General features: G+C 41.6%; 1 protein-coding gene across 4 annotated transcripts in view; it reads right to left on the bottom strand.

Moving 5' to 3' along the window:
* Positions 1-17159, bottom strand: part of GABRG3 (gamma-aminobutyric acid type A receptor subunit gamma3) — a 578311-nt gene that overhangs the window by 203137 nt on the left and 358015 nt on the right. For all 4 annotated transcript variants that reach the window (XM_024232594.2, XM_054531346.2, XM_063716121.1 and 1 more), the window contains 2 exons: positions 15441-15661; positions 13634-13716 (listed from right to left, as the gene is read on the bottom strand). In XM_024232594.2, coding sequence (XP_024088362.1) covers positions 13634-13716; positions 15441-15661 — 304 coding nt within the window. The remainder of the gene's footprint in view (positions 1-13633; positions 13717-15440; positions 15662-17159) is intronic.

A 17159-nucleotide genomic window follows, 5' to 3' on the forward strand; every position in this document is an offset into this window, starting at 1 on the left:
CTCCCCTTGAAAGAGGCATCCTTCCCGTCCCTTAGGAATGCCCTGAGAATCTGCGAACCCTTGCATTTCCACGTTTCTTTTCTCTGGAAGGTCTGTGGAAATGGAAGCAGCAGCACTGTCCTGTCTGGCATGAGTCCAGGTTTTTCACTCCTTTATTGAGAAGGCAGTGGCCAGAGTATGAATGGAGATGATACAGAATGCTGTGGAAGGGGTGATGTGCTAGCAGAAGCCAGAGACACAAGCTGGGGTAGTGGAGAGAACCCTGCACTTGGACAACAGGAGCTGAGTTCACATGGTTGCTCAACCACACACTAGCTGTGTGACCCTGAACCAGCATTTGAATTCTTTCCCTAAGACTCGGTTTTTGCATCTGTAAAAGGAAATTGGTAGTTGGGGACTGGGGTCAGAATGTGCTTCCCTGAAGATCACCAGGAAACACATGCACAGAAGAGGGATCCTCACTGTTCTCTGGCCACTGCTTGGCACTGGGCCTGTGTCAGCCCAGTGGGAAAGCAGGACTTTCCCTTGGGACTGTGGTGACATGGCAGTGGCAGGACTCTGACATGCTCACACTGAGCTTCACTCGCTGGCATTTACTCCTCTTCCAAATTAATCACCCTGGGAGAATGGAACATTGTCTCTTAAAACTCAGAAAGCCAGGCAACATTCTCAGACATCTCTGACAGCTCTGCAACAGCAGTGACATTTTCCTAATAGTTTTTCTGGCTCTAATATGGCTGCAGCCAACACAGTTGTCAGAGATAAACAGCACCACATATTTTTAAATTTTCATCCCAAGTGGCGAGCCAGGGCAGAGCATGCTGCAGCCGTGTACATCTCACACTCCATGGCCTGAGTGTCTTTTGGTTCTGACTGTCCTCCACCAATAACAACAATAATGGGGTAACAATAGCCATGAGCCCCTTTCTGGTGCATGATATATTGATCCCGAGAGCGCAGACTTGCTGGCCATTCTGCTCTGCTCAAAGCCTTGCCCCCTGCATGATAGGGGCAGATGACCTCATCTCTTCCTGCTTGATGTTCCTCAGCTGGGAAGGGTGCTGAAAAAAACAGGGACTTCAAAGTCAAGGTAAGGATGAAACGGGATGATAGGCTGAATGTACCTACGGAAGTGTGCAGGCTCCACGTTCCAGCACTGAGCTCCTTGCAGGCCAGACGCAGTCGTCAAGCTGACCCAGGGCTTCCCTGACACTCAGCTTGGTTCAAGTTTGATTTTTAAAGTTTATAAAAGTTTTCTAAACTTTATTTGAGTGAATACATGCATCATAAACTATAACAAAAACACACAAAGAAGTTAGCGGTAGCTCTTTTACTCTCTACCCCCAATTAATGCTAACTCTTAAAACTTTGACTAGGGCAAGAAAGAAAAAACATACTTAAAAAGGCAAATAATATTTTTATCACAAAAAAGTACCCTACCATTAAATGTCTTCTCCTACACCATTGCACTAGTAAAATTAATTCTGGAAAGCCACATATAAAAACAAAACAAAAAGCCGGAACTAGATAATAAATACTCAGGAGAGTTGCTGACCGGGCTAACTCTTCAGTAGTTTGAAGAAGCTTTCAGGCCTCTGAAGTCTGTTTATTTCCCAGCACAGTGTTCCAGCCATCTTGCCCTTCTTTCCCTCCAAAACACACCCCAAAACAAAAGCATGCGTCTTCGAGTCTCTGTTCTTAAAAAACAGCTTTCAAAAAGCAAATACTGCACAAAAGTACATAACAGAACTGTGAAAGATGTAGCATAGGACTTTTTTCTTCTTAGCAAAGTCGTCCTTGCTTTACATGGTTTCTTTCATACACTCTCCAGGGTTTGTCTGCCCCATGAGTAAGACAGCACTTTTGGATTACATTGCATGAAAAACAGAAAATATCTGACTTGTATAAAGCAAGGAGGTGATAACCACGTGATTAGAATTACAAATGCTGCTGAAGCTTTGGTTCCATTTTTATTGACTTCAGTTTTTCCTTTATGGAAGATGTAAGAAACATGAAGGTTTTCTGACCTTGTTATTTTTGCAAAATTTGCCTTTGATAGAGCAAACGTCTCAATAACGCCAAGAACTCTCAGTGGCTCCTTCAAGTTGTTTGTACTATGGAGAGGAGAGTATGGATCATACTCCCGGTTGCATTTTTAACTCAACAGAGAGCTTGGTGTTTGCAATCTTCGCACAGACATATATGTACATTGGTGGGTAGATTATTTAAAATGGAGAAGTTAGAAACCCAGTATGAAAGGCTGATGGCTTAGTGAGGGTTTGGCTATTTTCTCTGCCCTTGAAAACCTTGCCTGTGTAGAGTGTGTCTACCACAACTGCGCTTTCTTTCTCCTGAGAATTCCAGAGGCCACAGAGAAACTGTGCAATTATCCCTCGCACCCGCTCCTGCCCATGTAGCCACAACACTCCCATGGTTGTACGCTTTCTGGGCTAACTCAAGTGGGAATCTATAACAACTTCACCTAGAGTCCCTTCCATCATCGTATAACTTGCTGTCATTCCCACCTTGCAGATGGGGAAAGGGAGGTTTAAAGGGGTTTAGAGAGATGAAGAAGGTTCCCTGACACAAGAGGAGAGGCTAGCTGCTGCGTGATGAAACCTGAGAGATGCTGAAAGTCACCCTCACTGTTCGCCTCCCCAGCCTTCCTGCTCCAATGCCTCCTCCCTCCATCGACTCTGGGATGTTTGAGAAAGGGGCACAATGCCTCCAGGTTCACTGTTACAAGTTATGCAGGGTCACCTAAATGGAGTGAGAAGGCCATGACCTTCAAAGTGAGAAGTCCTCTTCTTATTCTCAGAAGCTGGCATCTCTTATCAATGCTATGATCATGTTCTTAACCTCTCTGAACAAATTACGTCACTAAAGCTGGAATAAAATAACCCACCTTCAAGACTGGGCAAAAGGAACCAGCGCAATCCTGTGCACCTGTACAGTGGTTTGCCCTCTGTAGTGAGTTTCCACCAAAGTAAGGAGGTCAGTTATTGGGGGACGATACTAAAGCCCTGTTACTTCACTGTCATCTTAGCAGGAATGCACAGCCAGCCTGACTGACTGCATCCAGCAGCCTCCCATTCCACAAGGTGTGCAAGTCTACAGGAATGGGAAGCAAGGACAGGGAGGGGTGGGAGAAGGCAAGGGGCAGAGCATATGAAACAGGCAAAGCAGGAGATGATAAACGCCCACCTCACCTCTGGCAGAGGCCTGCCTAGCGTGGTCCTTGATGGGAAGCCTGGTTCCCAGGGCAACAGCTTGATTCTTACTCACAGGTCCAGGATGCTGGACGTGCCGCAGAGCTCCCTCTAGCTGCTTCCAGAGTTTGCGGATTTAAGAGGATGCTTGCGCATTTAGGACCTTGACGTCTACATGTCTGGTAGGCTCCTCCCTCACCTGGGAAGGTGGACTTCCTTTTGGATGTCCACACCCCTTACCTCTGTGTGAGAGGACATGGGGCCTCTGTGGACACCTTGCAGAAGCTGCCATTTAGAGATTAACTCCTCCAACTAGGAGACAGGACTCTCCTGGTTGGAGTCTCCTAAAGGAGCAGTATGCTCCTTTCCTGCCACAGCAAAAGACATGGGGGAAGGCCCCACCTGTTGGGATGTCCCACCTGGCAGTGGGCCGCCTCATTAGTGCACTTAGGCAGCAGGCAGAAGACAAGGAGATTTTGACCTGGCTTATTTTAATACACACACCAGATACAAAGCATTTGGATGAGTAAAGAGTGGTTGATTCTCTCCCTAGGTCACATCAACAAGGGTTTAGAATGAAATACAGTTTGCTGTACTCTATGTGCTCTGCAAACAGGAAGAAAGGAGGTATTAGTGCAAAAGTATACATTTGCTGGTTTGTTTCCACCTCTGCTCGGCCAGTCAATATTGCAAAGCCTGATAGCAACATAGATAAATGCAGTTGTCCTGTCCAGTTCAGGCACCTTACTGTCTGGAGAGAACAAAGCTGACCATGAAATGCGCATGGTGCCTCCCTGGGGGCACTGAGCACCTAACTAGGAGCATGGTCCTCCTGCGATGCATGTAGAATCTTTCCCCAAGTCAACACTCCGCACAGACCTGTGGCCTGGAAGGATGCGAGTGCCGTGAACCAGCATCTGAATCAAACTTAATAGCAATGAACTTAACCTCGGGACCACAGAACCACCACATCAAGGGACCTGATCATCTTAAATCGGTTTCCACTGCCCTTCGGTTTTCTGGCATCTCCTCATAGCAAGTATGTTTAAAAAGAAAGACGGAAAGGATGCCTGGGGTGGGGGGCATCACTGCAGGGAGAAGGAGCAACCAAAGGTCTTTCTAGCACATTCCCAGTTAACAGCACGTCTACAAGAAGTGTGTTGATGGATAACTTTTAGGGTACCAGTATCAAAAGCAGCAGGTGATGCGGACATGTGTTTCCATTTCCTGAGGTGGACAGGGCTTGTTTTCAGACTGGCCCCACTCAAGGGCAGCCTGAAGCGCTGACCCCACGTTCCCGACCAGCTCAGGCAGATGAATTAATAGCAGAATCTACCCCAAGGAGGAGCCGAACAGTAACAAACAATGACTAGTATTTCTTAGCTTTAAGACTCCCCTCGCGCCATATTTAGTGCTGAATTATCTATTAATAACAGTCCTAGTGGATTCAGAGACAGTGTTGCGCTTGAAGGTATTTTCCTCCCCTTCTCTAGCCCGTGTTCCAATAGTGAATGTATAGGAAGGGGTTTAGAGAAGCATGGGTGGTTTGGAACTTTTTGAATCACAAGGCTTATTTGTGTGTGTGAGAGATTTAGTTTATGCACATACAAATACATGCATATTTGCATAGATTTTATGGCTTTTTTTAGGTTAGTCAAGACGTCTCATAGTTGGATTTCAAATCTGGAACTGAGAGACAAGAGAGTGCAGAGCATGTATAAAGAAAGATGCTGGAAATAAACAGGGAGAAAAAATGGGAAAAGAGGAATGAAGAACATGACTGATACTAAACAAAACCTAGGGTTTTGAAGATGTGCATCTTGTGTGAAGACCTCTGCGTGGGTCTCAGACTGTGCTTTCCAGCAGCATGGTGGCCTTGAGCAGCAATAGGCTACTGAGCTGTGAAATGTGGCTACTCTACACTGAAGTGTGCTGTCATAAAACACACACTGGTGTCTACGACTTAGCATAAAAATATCTCAGGCTATTTTATTAAAATAGCTCATTGATAATTTTTCATATTGATTGCATAGCAAAATGATAATATTCTGTATAGACCATATTGAATAAAATGTAGTAAAATTAACTCCACCTGTTTCTTTTTGCTTTTTATAATGAGACTCCTAGAAAATCTAAAATTGTGTCGGTGGCTTGCATTGTATTTCGATCAGACAGCTATGATTTAAGAAATATCATAAAAGGTACAAGAAGTGTTCATCTGAAAATGAAGACATTTAGAACTAAGCAGACCATGATGCTACTCAGGGAATAAGAGGAAAGTGTCTGCAAGTTTGAAAGAGAAGCAGAACCGAGGAAAACCAATACAGATCACCTTGTAGAGTATCGTCATTTTAATAATATTTAGTATTTCAGTTCAAAAGCACAAGATGCTTTTCTACTTATTTAGGTCTTCTTTCATTTTTTAAATAACAGAAGACAGTTAACAACTCCACCTTAGCTCTCACTTCCTGCTTATTTTGAGAATGTTATATAAATGGGATCCCACCTATGTGACCTTTGGAGACTGGCATTTTTCACTCAGCTTCGAATGCCGTTGCAGACCAAGTTGTTGCATATATGAGTAATTTGTTTGTTTTTCTTGCTGAGTAGTCATCCATTTTAAGGATGTACCAACAGTTTGCTTAACCATTAACCACTGAAGAACATGAGGGCTGTTTCTGGTTTGAGGCTATTAAGAATAGTGTTACTATGAATATGTATAGACAGATTTTTGTGTCAACATAACTATTCATTTCTCCAAGATAAATACCCAAGCTTGCAATCGCTAGGTCATATGGTAAGTACAGTTTTAGTTTTATAAGACACTTCTGTACTATTTTCTACAGTGACTGTGTCATTCTACATTCCCACCAGCAGTGTACCCAGGTTTTCCACATCCTTGCCAGGGTTTGATGTTCCTACTATTTTTTTATTTTAGCCATTCTGATAGGTATGTAGTGATAGCTCAGTGTGGTTTTAATTTACATTTACTATTAATAATCGCTGATGACATTGGACATTTTTTCACATGCAGATTTTCCATGTAAATATCACCTTTGGTCAAATGACTAAGTCTTCTACCAATTTCTTTCTTTTTTTTTTTTTTTAGACTGAGTTTTGCTCATTTCCCAGGCTGGAGTGCAATGGCACGATCTTTCACTGCAAACTCCACCTCCCAGGTTCAAGCGATTCTCCTGCCTCAGCCTTCCGAGTAGCTGAGATTACAGGCAAGCACCACCATGCCTGGCTAATTTTTTTTCTTTTTTTTTGGTAGAGACGGGGTTTCACCATGTTGTTCAGGCTTGTCTCGAACTGCTGACCTCAGGTAATCCGCCCGCCTTGGCCTCCCAAAGTGCCGGGATTACAGACGTGAGCCACCGCGCCCGGCCTTTTACCCATTTCTAACTGGATTGTTTTGTTGTTGTTCAGTTTTTAGTATACATTTTTAAAATGTGATTTAAAAATCCATAATGTAAAATGTATCACTTTAACACCATTTTCAGTGTACAACTCAGTTGTAGTAAGTACATTCCCAATGTTGGGCAGCAATCGCCACTCTATTTCCAGAACCTGCTCGTCCTCCCACACAGAAGCTCTGTGTTCCCCTTGTTCTCTCCTCCCCACACTCCCTGGTCCCCTCCACTCTGCTTTCTCTCTCTATGAATCTGCCTATTCTAGATACCTGATAGAGGTGCAGGCATAGAGTACTCAACCCTTTTTTGTTGGCCTTATTCAATTTAAATGATGTTTCCAAAGGCGTAGCATGCATCTGAACATCCTAGGTATCGCATATATTAAAACATCCTTAGTCATTAGGGAAATGTAAATCAAAATCATAATGAGTTACAACTTCTCATCCACTAGGATGGCTGTTATCAATAAAAAGGGAAAAGATAACAAGTGTTGGTGAGGATGTGAAGAGACTAAAATCTTTGTGCATTGCTGGTGAAAGTGTAAAGTGGTGCAGCTGCTGTGAAAAACAGGTTGTCATTTCCTAAGAGAATTAAATATAGAATTATTATATGGTCCAGCAATTCCACTTCTAGGAATATACCCGTAAGAACTGAAAGCTGGGACTCAAGCAGGGTCTTGTCTACCAATGGGAACAGCAGTCACAACAGTCAAAAGGTGACAGCAACCCAAGTGTCCATCAGAAAATGAATAAACAAATCATGGTATTGCACATGACATAATATTGTTCAGTCATAAAAAGAAATGAAATTATTTAAGAGTTATTTATATATACAGATTCAAGCCTTATCAGATTTCTGGTTTGCAAGTGTTTCTCCCAGCCTAATTTGCCTTTTCAACCTCATGACAAGCTTTTGGTAGACCAAAAGTTTTCACTTTTACAAGGTCCCATTTATCACTTTTTTCTTTTGGGGATCATGCTTTCAGTGTCAAATATAAACACTCTTTGTTAGCCTTAGTTCATGAACATTTTTTTCCTATGTATTTTTTCTAATATATTGTGTTTTTATGTTTATTTTATTTAAGGCCTCAATTCATTTGGAATTAACTATCAAGCTTATTTTTTTGCCCATAGATATCCAATTGAACTTCAGAAATCATTTACTTGTTGTTTGATAGAGTAATGATATATGCTACTTGCAAACTTCTCATAATATGGCATTTTAAAGATAAGGTTCAAGACATGCTAACAGCAGCACTGCCATGCATTAGTGTGACCAGTGTCCCAGGATTTAACATTGCACAATAAAGAGTCAACAGTGGGGTACTAATTATTTTATTGTTGAAAGTTTAATTAAAGGAATGGCATCTCAACTTTGGGATTTTAGTCTAGTACATAATTTAAACACTTGCCAATGAACATTTATTTTGCATATATAATTTTCTATATCTCAAACTAAGCAACAGAAAGAGATTATGTTGAGGTCTGGTGAACCCCTATATTAGTTTACAGAAGTGTATATGTATGTGTGTGCCTGTGTGTGTGTGTGTCTGCATGTGTATGTGTGAAGAGATACCTCTCTTTAGAAAACATAATAGCATAGTTATAACACTGGCATTCTTAATATTTTGTCATTAATTTTGTATTTGACTTAAAACAGATTATGACATCTATGTATATTGCATTGTTTAGTTAAATGTATACACTGTAGCTATATTAAGCTAGACACATTACTTTTTCAAAGGCAATACAACTTTTGGAAGTGAAATCATGAGTAAAATGAAGCTCATACTAACATATGTTAACCAATCAGCTGGACAAAAAGAAACATTTATTTTATAATGCTGACATTTAATCAAAAGAACACCAAGAAGAAAACAAATTAATTTCAAAACAACTTAAGGAATGAGGAATTAAATGACCAAAATTTATATTTTGCCTTTTATTTTTTTCATAAAATATACTAAGACACAGATTAAACAATACAGTTTTTCATAATTCATGGGGGGGATGATTTTTCCTTTTAGTGAAATGTATTTTGGGCTTGTTCTGCTGTGTAGATTCTCCCGACAATCTGAGAATTGTGAGTGGCACATCTACCAGGCAGGTTCCCAGGTCTTGGAATGCTCTGAGTGACTAGTAATTGTGGCAGGTAAACTAGTAACCAGCAAGGATGTTCACACCCTGAACCCCAGAAGCTGCTACTATGTCACTTTATGTGGCAGAAAGGACTTCAAAGATGTGATTAAGTGAAGGATCTTAGACGGGAGATCATCTTGGCCCATGTGAGTGAGTCCAACCTAATCACAAACGTCTTCAAAACCACGGGAGCTCTCCTGTCTGTGGTCTAAGACAGATATGACAACATAAGTGGGATCAGAGAGAGGTGCTGTTTTTGGCTTCTAAGATAGAGGAAGGCGACCCACGTTAAGGAATGCGGGTGGCCTCTAGGAGCTTGAAAAAGGCCAGGACACAGATTCTCCCCCAGAGCCTCCAAGCGGCAATGCTGCCCTGCCCACACCTTGATTTTAACCCAGTTCAGATTTGTGATCTACAGAAGCGTAAGATATTAAATTTATGTTGTTTCAAGCCACTAAGTTTGCAGTAATTTGTTGCAGGAGTAATAGGAAATGAATAAAACAACCAATGCTGTTTGCAATTGAATATTCTTTATGGTTCAATTTCTATGAGTGCACTAAATACACAATTATGGCCAAGTTCTGGACACTAAAAATGTTTGCCCAAGAGTCCATATCAAAATCACTTTTAATTCATCCATATAAGTAATTTAAAATTTAGTCTTAATAATTTTAACAAGTTTAAATAAACTAATAACATTACCTTTTAAAGTACATTTTAGGAATTTTTAAAATGTGATCCTTAACCACAATGACTACAGAAAGTGCTATAGGAAATTTTTAATTAATTAAAATATTATTTCAAAAATCTCAACTATTTAAAACATAAAAATCAAAGTTATTACCCAAACATGTTATACAGTAAATGTTACCACCTCATCTCTGTGCATATATTGGAAAGTCTTATATACTTGTCACTGTTTGAGAGGTTTTGCTTCTGCTACTCAGAGAGTCAAGACCAGCCTAACAGTTGTTAATCAATTTTATGATCACTTTATATCTTACTGTACATTTTGGGCAGTTGTCCTAACTTTTATTTGTATGATAGTGAATATAACTAGTTGTTCAACTTTGTTACTGTAAAATTTTTAAGTGGAAAAATACAGCTTCTGAGTGTATTTAATTGAAAAATACCAGGACATTGCAAGGTTAACTGTTCACAAACAGGGACATCACTTCACTTTCTTTTCTTTTTTCCTTTTTTTTTTTTTTTTTTTTTTTGGTTGAGATGGAGTCTCACTCTGTCGCCCAGGCTAGAGTGCACTGGCATGATCTTGGCTCACCACAACCTCTGCCTCCCGGGTTCAAGCGATTCTTCTGCCTCAGCCTCCCGAGTAGCTGGGATTACAGGCACATGCCACCACGCCTGGCTAATTTTTGTATTTTTAGTAGAGATGAGGTTTCACCATATTGGCCAGGCTGGTCTCAAACTCCTGACCTCATGATCCGCTCGCCTCAGCCTCCCAAAGTTCTCGGATTACAGGCATGAGCCACCGCGCCTGGCCCACTTCACTTTCAGTTGCTTATTGGTATTAGGATTGGCCTCTTCCTGGAAATGGACACCCATCATGTGGAAACAACTTAGGTGCCAAACTGATTTAGATGCAAGTATCCTCCATCACTCCAAATTATCAATGAGTGTTTTCATTAGGACAGTGTTATTATTATTATTTATGAATAGTGAATCCTATACATATGAATTAATGCTACACATGTAAAGTGGTTCAAAAACTTATACTTTAAAACACTTTCATATTTTGGGAATCCAAGTTTTTTTTTAATTTGATAATATGGCTCTATCAGAACATTGTGCTTTATGATTGCAATAGATTCCTAATTGATTTCTTTACCTCCAATAATTTTTTGCTAGACTTTTAAAAAAGAAGCAGGTTTAGGTTCACAGAAAAATTGAGCAGAAAGTACAGAGTACCCAAGTACTCCTTTCCCCAACTATCAACATCCCCTACCAGAGTAGTCCATTTGTTACCAACAATGAACCTATGTTGACACATCATTATCACCCAAAGTCCAGGGACTGATTTTAGCATTCATTCTTAGTGTTGTACATTCTATGGGTTTGGACAAATACGTCCAACATGACAGTATCATATAGAATAGTTTCACTGTCCTAAAACTCCTCCCTCTGCCCACAACCCCCGGCAACCACTGACCTTTCTATTGTTTCCACAGTTTTGCCTTTTCCAGAATGTCATATAGTTGGAATCAGAGTATGCAGCCTTTTCAGATTGGTTTCTTTTACTTAGTAAATATGCATTTAAGTTTCCTGCATGTCTCTTTATGGCTCAGTAGCTTCTTTCTTTGTAGTGCTGAATAATATTCCATTGCATGAATATGCTGTGGTTTGTTTATCCATTCTCCTACCAAAGGACATCTTGGTTGCTTCCAAATTTTGGCAATTACGAAGAAAGCTGCTATAAACACCTGTATGCAGGTTTTGGTGCGGACACAAGTTTTAATTCATTTGGGTAAATGCCAAGGAGTACAAATTCTGGATCATATAGTATCTGTATGTCTACTTCTCTAAGAGACGACCCAGTTGTCTTCCAAAGGGGCTGTGACACTGTGCATCCCCCAGCGATGAGTGAGAGTTCCTGTTGCCCCACATCCCCACCACATTTAAGGTTGCCAGTGTTTCAGATTTTTGCCATTCCAATAGGTATATAATCGTGTACTTTTGCTCTTATAAGATCTTTCATACTGTTCCTGAACATGAATTTGATCCTGCCACTCCCTGATTTTCAGATAACTTTTCTTTGCTCATGCATTGAAAGTGCCACTTTCTGACACTATATATAAGACTGTCCAGCCCCTGGCTCCTACATTCATTCTGACCACCCATCACTACCACAGCACACCAGAAATAGGGAAATAGATGTGGTTGGTCACACAAACCATTTTTACTACTATGCCAGATTTCTTGCTAGTACTTTATGCTCATTGCCAACTAATTCCAGAAAGGCATTCACTTCCACGTATTTCCCTGAGTACTATGTGTGAATTGTCTTTAAGAATTTAAATTATTTTATTTCTATAAAAATCTTTTTAAAACAATTTATACAAGCACTATTCTTTCTGGCAGTATTGTGTAAGTCCATGTGCACACAATCCCCTCCTGGAACTGAGCACTTAAAAGGCTCTGTGAATGATTTAAACACATTTTTACAGTATGACAGAACAAGGGAAGCTATTACAGAAAGAAACAAGGTTTCCAGTGAGAACGCATGCATGGTGTGCAGAGCTCTGCTGGTCTCTGCAGATCTGGACCTGGGCCTCCACGGGCCGCACACATGCAAGGAGCAGAAGCAAAAATAAAATAAGCGATGAACATATTTTACATTTGAAGGTTCAGGGAAAAATCCATAATGTTCAATGAAGAAAGCCACAAAAACTTCTACATGAGATTTCATCAGATCTGTCTGTCATGTTCCATATGCAATTTTATTTATTTATTTATTTATTTATTTATTTAATTTATTTATTTATTTTATTTATTTTGAGACAGAGTCTCACTCTGTCACCCAGGCTGGAGTGCAGTGGTGCGATCTCAACTCACTGCAACCTCTGCTTCCCGGGTTCAAGCAATTCTCCTGCCTCAGCCTCCTGAGTAGGTGGGACTACAGTGCCCGCCACCACGCTCAGTTAATTTTTTGTATTTTTAGTAGAGACAGGGTTTCACCGTGTTAGCCAGAATGATCTTGATCTCCTGACCTCGGGATCCGCCCACCTCGGCCTCCCAAAGTGCTGGGATTACAGGTGTGAGCCACCATGCCCAGCTCCATATGCAATTTTAAAGAAAGCCAATACAATAAACTGAATTCTTATGAGTCATACATAAATACTTGATTAATTCATTTAAAATGCCCCATTGTAAATTCATTCACCAGATATCTTTCCATTTTGATTTTAACTTAAAAATTATATAAATAGATTTGATATTTGATATTCCTTTTATATGTACTCTTATACTAAGCAGTAGATGTTGTCTTTAAGAACTTGTAAAGGATTAGCTGTGATATCTACCATAAGTAAAATGTTGGAAGATAAAATACTATGAAAAATTAAATCATCTTACAATGGTTCAATGAGACAAATATAAGTAAAATTAAAGAAAAATTTGTATCTTTCTACTTGGTAGACAAATCACCTTACTTTAAGATAATGTTAAATCAGCTGGGCACAGTGGCTCACATCTGTAATCCCAGCACTTTGGGAGGCCGAGGTGGGTGGATCGCCTGAGGTCAGGAGTTCGAGATTAGCCTGACCAACATGGTGAAACCCTGTCTCTGCTAAAAACACAAAAGTTAGCTGGGTGTGGTAGCACGTGCCTATAGTCCCAGCTACTCAGGCGGCTGAGGCAGGAGAATCACTTGAACCCCGGGAGGCAGAGGTTGCAGTCAGCTAAGACCGTGCTACTGCACTCCAGCCTGGGCGACAAGAGCAAAACTCAGTCTCAATAAATAAATAAATAAATAAATAAATATTAAAAAATAAATTAAAAAAAGATAATGTTAAAGCTAAAATATTACAAAGGAATTTTGTATACTTCCAAATAGTATGCACAGCTCATTAGCATAAAGGTCTTTGGTAAATCAACGGTTCATCAGTTTCTGAATCCTTCCATGTCAAGGGTCAAGTTGCTCACAGCCTTATCGAGATCACCTATTTTGTAACATGGCTCCTATGTGACAAGGTCTAGAGTGAAAATGCCCAGGTGGTCAATACTGAAACCATCATCAGTTTTCTCTGTGTGTGCAGGGACACTGTGATCAATTGCATGACTGTTTGACAGAAGCAGTACCAGGCTAGGCATCCCTCACACAGCGTGCACACCCCGGGCTGGGACTGGTACTCACAGCTGGAGAAAATCAGCGGGCAGGAGTGCTCGTCCATGGGGAAGTTGTGCAGCTGCAGCTGGCACTCGGCATTGATGGTGAGCCTGCGAAAAAGCCAAGTGTCAGTCCAGCTCAGCACACAGCACAGGGCAAGGCCGGCAGCTGTTACGGCACCCCATGTGGGGATGGGGAGGGCCGTTCCGTCACCCAGGGCAGCACGTGCGGCTCACTCTTGGCCCGGGATCCATTCACGGTGAGACTGTGCTGTGTTGCTTTCATGTTGGGTTAGTTTGTTTTGCTTTTAACTATCAGTGGCACAGAGAATTCCAGTTAGTAAAATTCCAACTGTGTCTAGAAATACACGCCAAGTCAGAGAGGAGACAAAACCAACTGTTGTTTTATAAGTTGTTGTTTTCAATCTGTTTGAATTAAATCCTTCCTCCATTTGGAAACTGGTGTGTTTATCTAAACAGCTATTATGCCAAATTAATGCACGCATTGGGGGGATTTCCTGTTTGGACTACTGCCCCTCTTTCATTAGGCAGGTGGTGGCTCTGCCAAATGGGGGCCCTGCATCCTCCCAGGGCAGCAGCCCCATATTTCAGTGTCTACATGGGGTTCCAGAACTGGCTTGCTGAGGCTCCGTGTCATGTCAGAGTCTCCAGTGTATGGCTTTACAACTGATGAGGAGACAACTTCTACAAACTCCAGCTCTCAACGTTTTTCATCAGCATGGTTCCCAGCTGTGGCTTTTTTTTTTTTTTTTTTTTTTCCTGTAATTGTTCCCTCCCTGGCAAAATGAGGATTTCCCTGAAACTTTAATGCTCTCTCACAGTCTGCTTATTTTAATGTCCATCTGTGCCTGTGTGTGTGCTGCGGACATTTATTTAATGTGAGGAATCAGATTTCTCCTTGTGAGAATTCTCAGTACGCACATGGCTTTTCATTCTCAGGATGGATGAGCTAAGCCAGCAGGGATGGGTAAGGAGAGTAAAGTGACAGGGGTCAAGCCCTGAGACAGAAAGAGCAGAGCGGGCAGATGCAGCCACAGAGCAGGTGCAAGAAGGAGCGAGAGTGAGCCCGTGACAGCAAAGGCTGGATGCACCCAGGGCTTCTGAGCCCTCAGGAAGAAGGGAGTGCAGTGTCCTCTGGAGCAGCACCACCCGCTCAGAGGACACTGCTGGAGGGACCGTCCAGTCCCTGTGCTGGGCGAGCAGACAGGAGTGCAGAGGGCCCTTCATTGCTAGTGCTGTGTTGCTGTGTGTTCAGTTAGACTCTGACCATCCTGGTGGAGAGATCTGGGAGAGACAGGCTCCCAGTGGTGACTGTGGGCGAGTCGGTTCCCTTCTTGGAAGCTCAGTTTCCCTTACCTCTCTGGGTTTCTTCGAAGACTTCCCTGACTCCAGGAGGACACACTCCAGGGGAGCTGCCACTTCCCTTAGGGATGTGCTGGGAAAGGGGCTGACTCTGCCCCTCTTCCTTGTGGTCTCAGATTTACTCTAACTACATTTGTTGATTAGTGCACCAAGACATCTGTATTTTCCTAGGGGAGAGGACCCATGGTATAAATCTATTAAGAATAACTTTCACAGCCTACTTCCAGCAGAAATAGATTCTGAAGAAATGAACTTATATTCTCTGCGGATCATCTGTATGCTTTTATTTTTACACATATGGCATGAGGACAAACTTTCTCAGGATGCTGTAGTATGTCTCACATGAAAGAGAATAGACTTAGAGATGAAAATAGGGTCTCATTCCTACAGTGATTCAAATTAAGGATCCCATTTCAAACCAGGAGTAATCAAAGATCGATGCAGCATCTTACCTCAAAGTGTAAAGGATTTTCCCGTCATTCCAAATCCGGAGGAGCTGATTGGGTGTGGTGATCCAGTGAGCCTCTGCGGTTTTAGAATTGCGAAAGATGGTGTCTGGGATCCAGATTAACCCCACCATGTTGCTGTTCAGAGTAAGAATTTTCATTGTGCTGTTGAATCGAAGGCGACTATCTGTCCAGGTCTGAGCAAAAAATATGTCAATTTGGTATTCCTGAAACAGAGCAGAAGGAGAGACAAGACAGTTCTATTAATAAATGTTCTGTATAATTTGTTCTCTTTGTCAAACGTTCTGTGTTCTCTCCATGTTGACATCCTCACCTCCCCAATTCTCTTTCTGATAGAGACTGGTTCAACATGGCAAGCACTCAGTGAATGATGACCAATATTATTTGTCAACAGTGTAGTAACATTATGTGACATACTATAAATCTTAAGTTCCAATAAATATATGAAGTGTGAAGAGGGGCTAAGAGGGACAGTAGAATCTATTTCAGGGTGTGGAGGCAAACCCTAGGCTCGCCAGTCCAAGCCTTGACAGGTAGCAGGACCTATTGGAGCCTCTGTTCTCTGATCTATAAAATGGGGAACATAACAGTGTCCACCTCCTCAAGGGTGTTAACGAAGATAAAAGGAAATGATTAAATGAGCACCCTTAGTGCCTGCCAGAGAGCAGGTGATCCATTCATATTCATTCATATAATAGTTATGACTATTTGTACTTGGGTCTTCTCAAGCTACAAAAAGCAGAACAAAAAGAAAAGTAAGAAATAAAATACAACAAAGAACTGTAGAGAGGACAGCCACCCAAGCCAAATGCCGATTCCAAGAGCAGGCTGAAGAGGTACAAATACAGAGGCAAAGGCCCAGGGTTGAAGCCACTGTAGTGTTCATGTTGCCCAGTAAGACTTTGCTGCAGCCATCAAACGGTTAGGACAGGACTGATTCTATCCTAGGGGCACTCTAGGAGACCCAAAGAAGTGCCTGTAACCTGGGCAATTGAAAATAATTTAAAGAATTATTTTAGGTTCATGGTAAGAAGGATGTAGAGGCTGATTGTAAGGGATTTTTATATCTTTCATAATTTTTGTTATGTAGTAGATATTATAAATGTGTTACTTTTGTAGAGTCTGAATTTTGTGATTCTCAACAAATCTCATATTTACCCTTTCCACTGAGTTTCCCATTAAAGAATCTTTCTGTGGCAGGTAATTCAATTTCAGGTTTATAATTCAACTGGTCTTTCATTAACTAATTCATTCATCATTCATTCATCATTTCTTTGCTTCACTGAGTATGCCAGGCTTTTCAAAGCAAGGAAGACCCAGCATTGCGCCAACAAGAAACTCCCTCCCTCCTAGAGCTTCTATTCTATCCAGGGAAGACAGGCCTTAAATAAATAGGCTGGTGATCATTTACGCCACACACAAAAATAAGGCTGGTGTATTACTAAGGATTCAAGTAGGGGAAACAAAAGGTATCCAGGCATCCAGCATAGGAGGAATTATGGAACAGGCAATGTGAGTCTTGCATAAGCATTTGCGCAGTTGGGGGAGCAAATGGCAGGAAAGCAGCAGCTGGGAGCAGGTTCTCAGTGAGTTTTCCAGAAGCCTCTCGCGGCTCAGCAGCCATGGCAGGTCACGTGTGGCATCTCAGCAACCAGATGGACCCTCCCAAGTCCACTTGCCTGTCTGAATGTGCCCTTGGGGATG

This window comes from Pongo abelii, chromosome 16 (assembly GCF_028885655.2).
Source record: "Pongo abelii isolate AG06213 chromosome 16, NHGRI_mPonAbe1-v2.0_pri, whole genome shotgun sequence".
NCBI classification, from domain to species: domain Eukaryota; kingdom Metazoa; phylum Chordata; class Mammalia; order Primates; family Hominidae; genus Pongo; species Pongo abelii.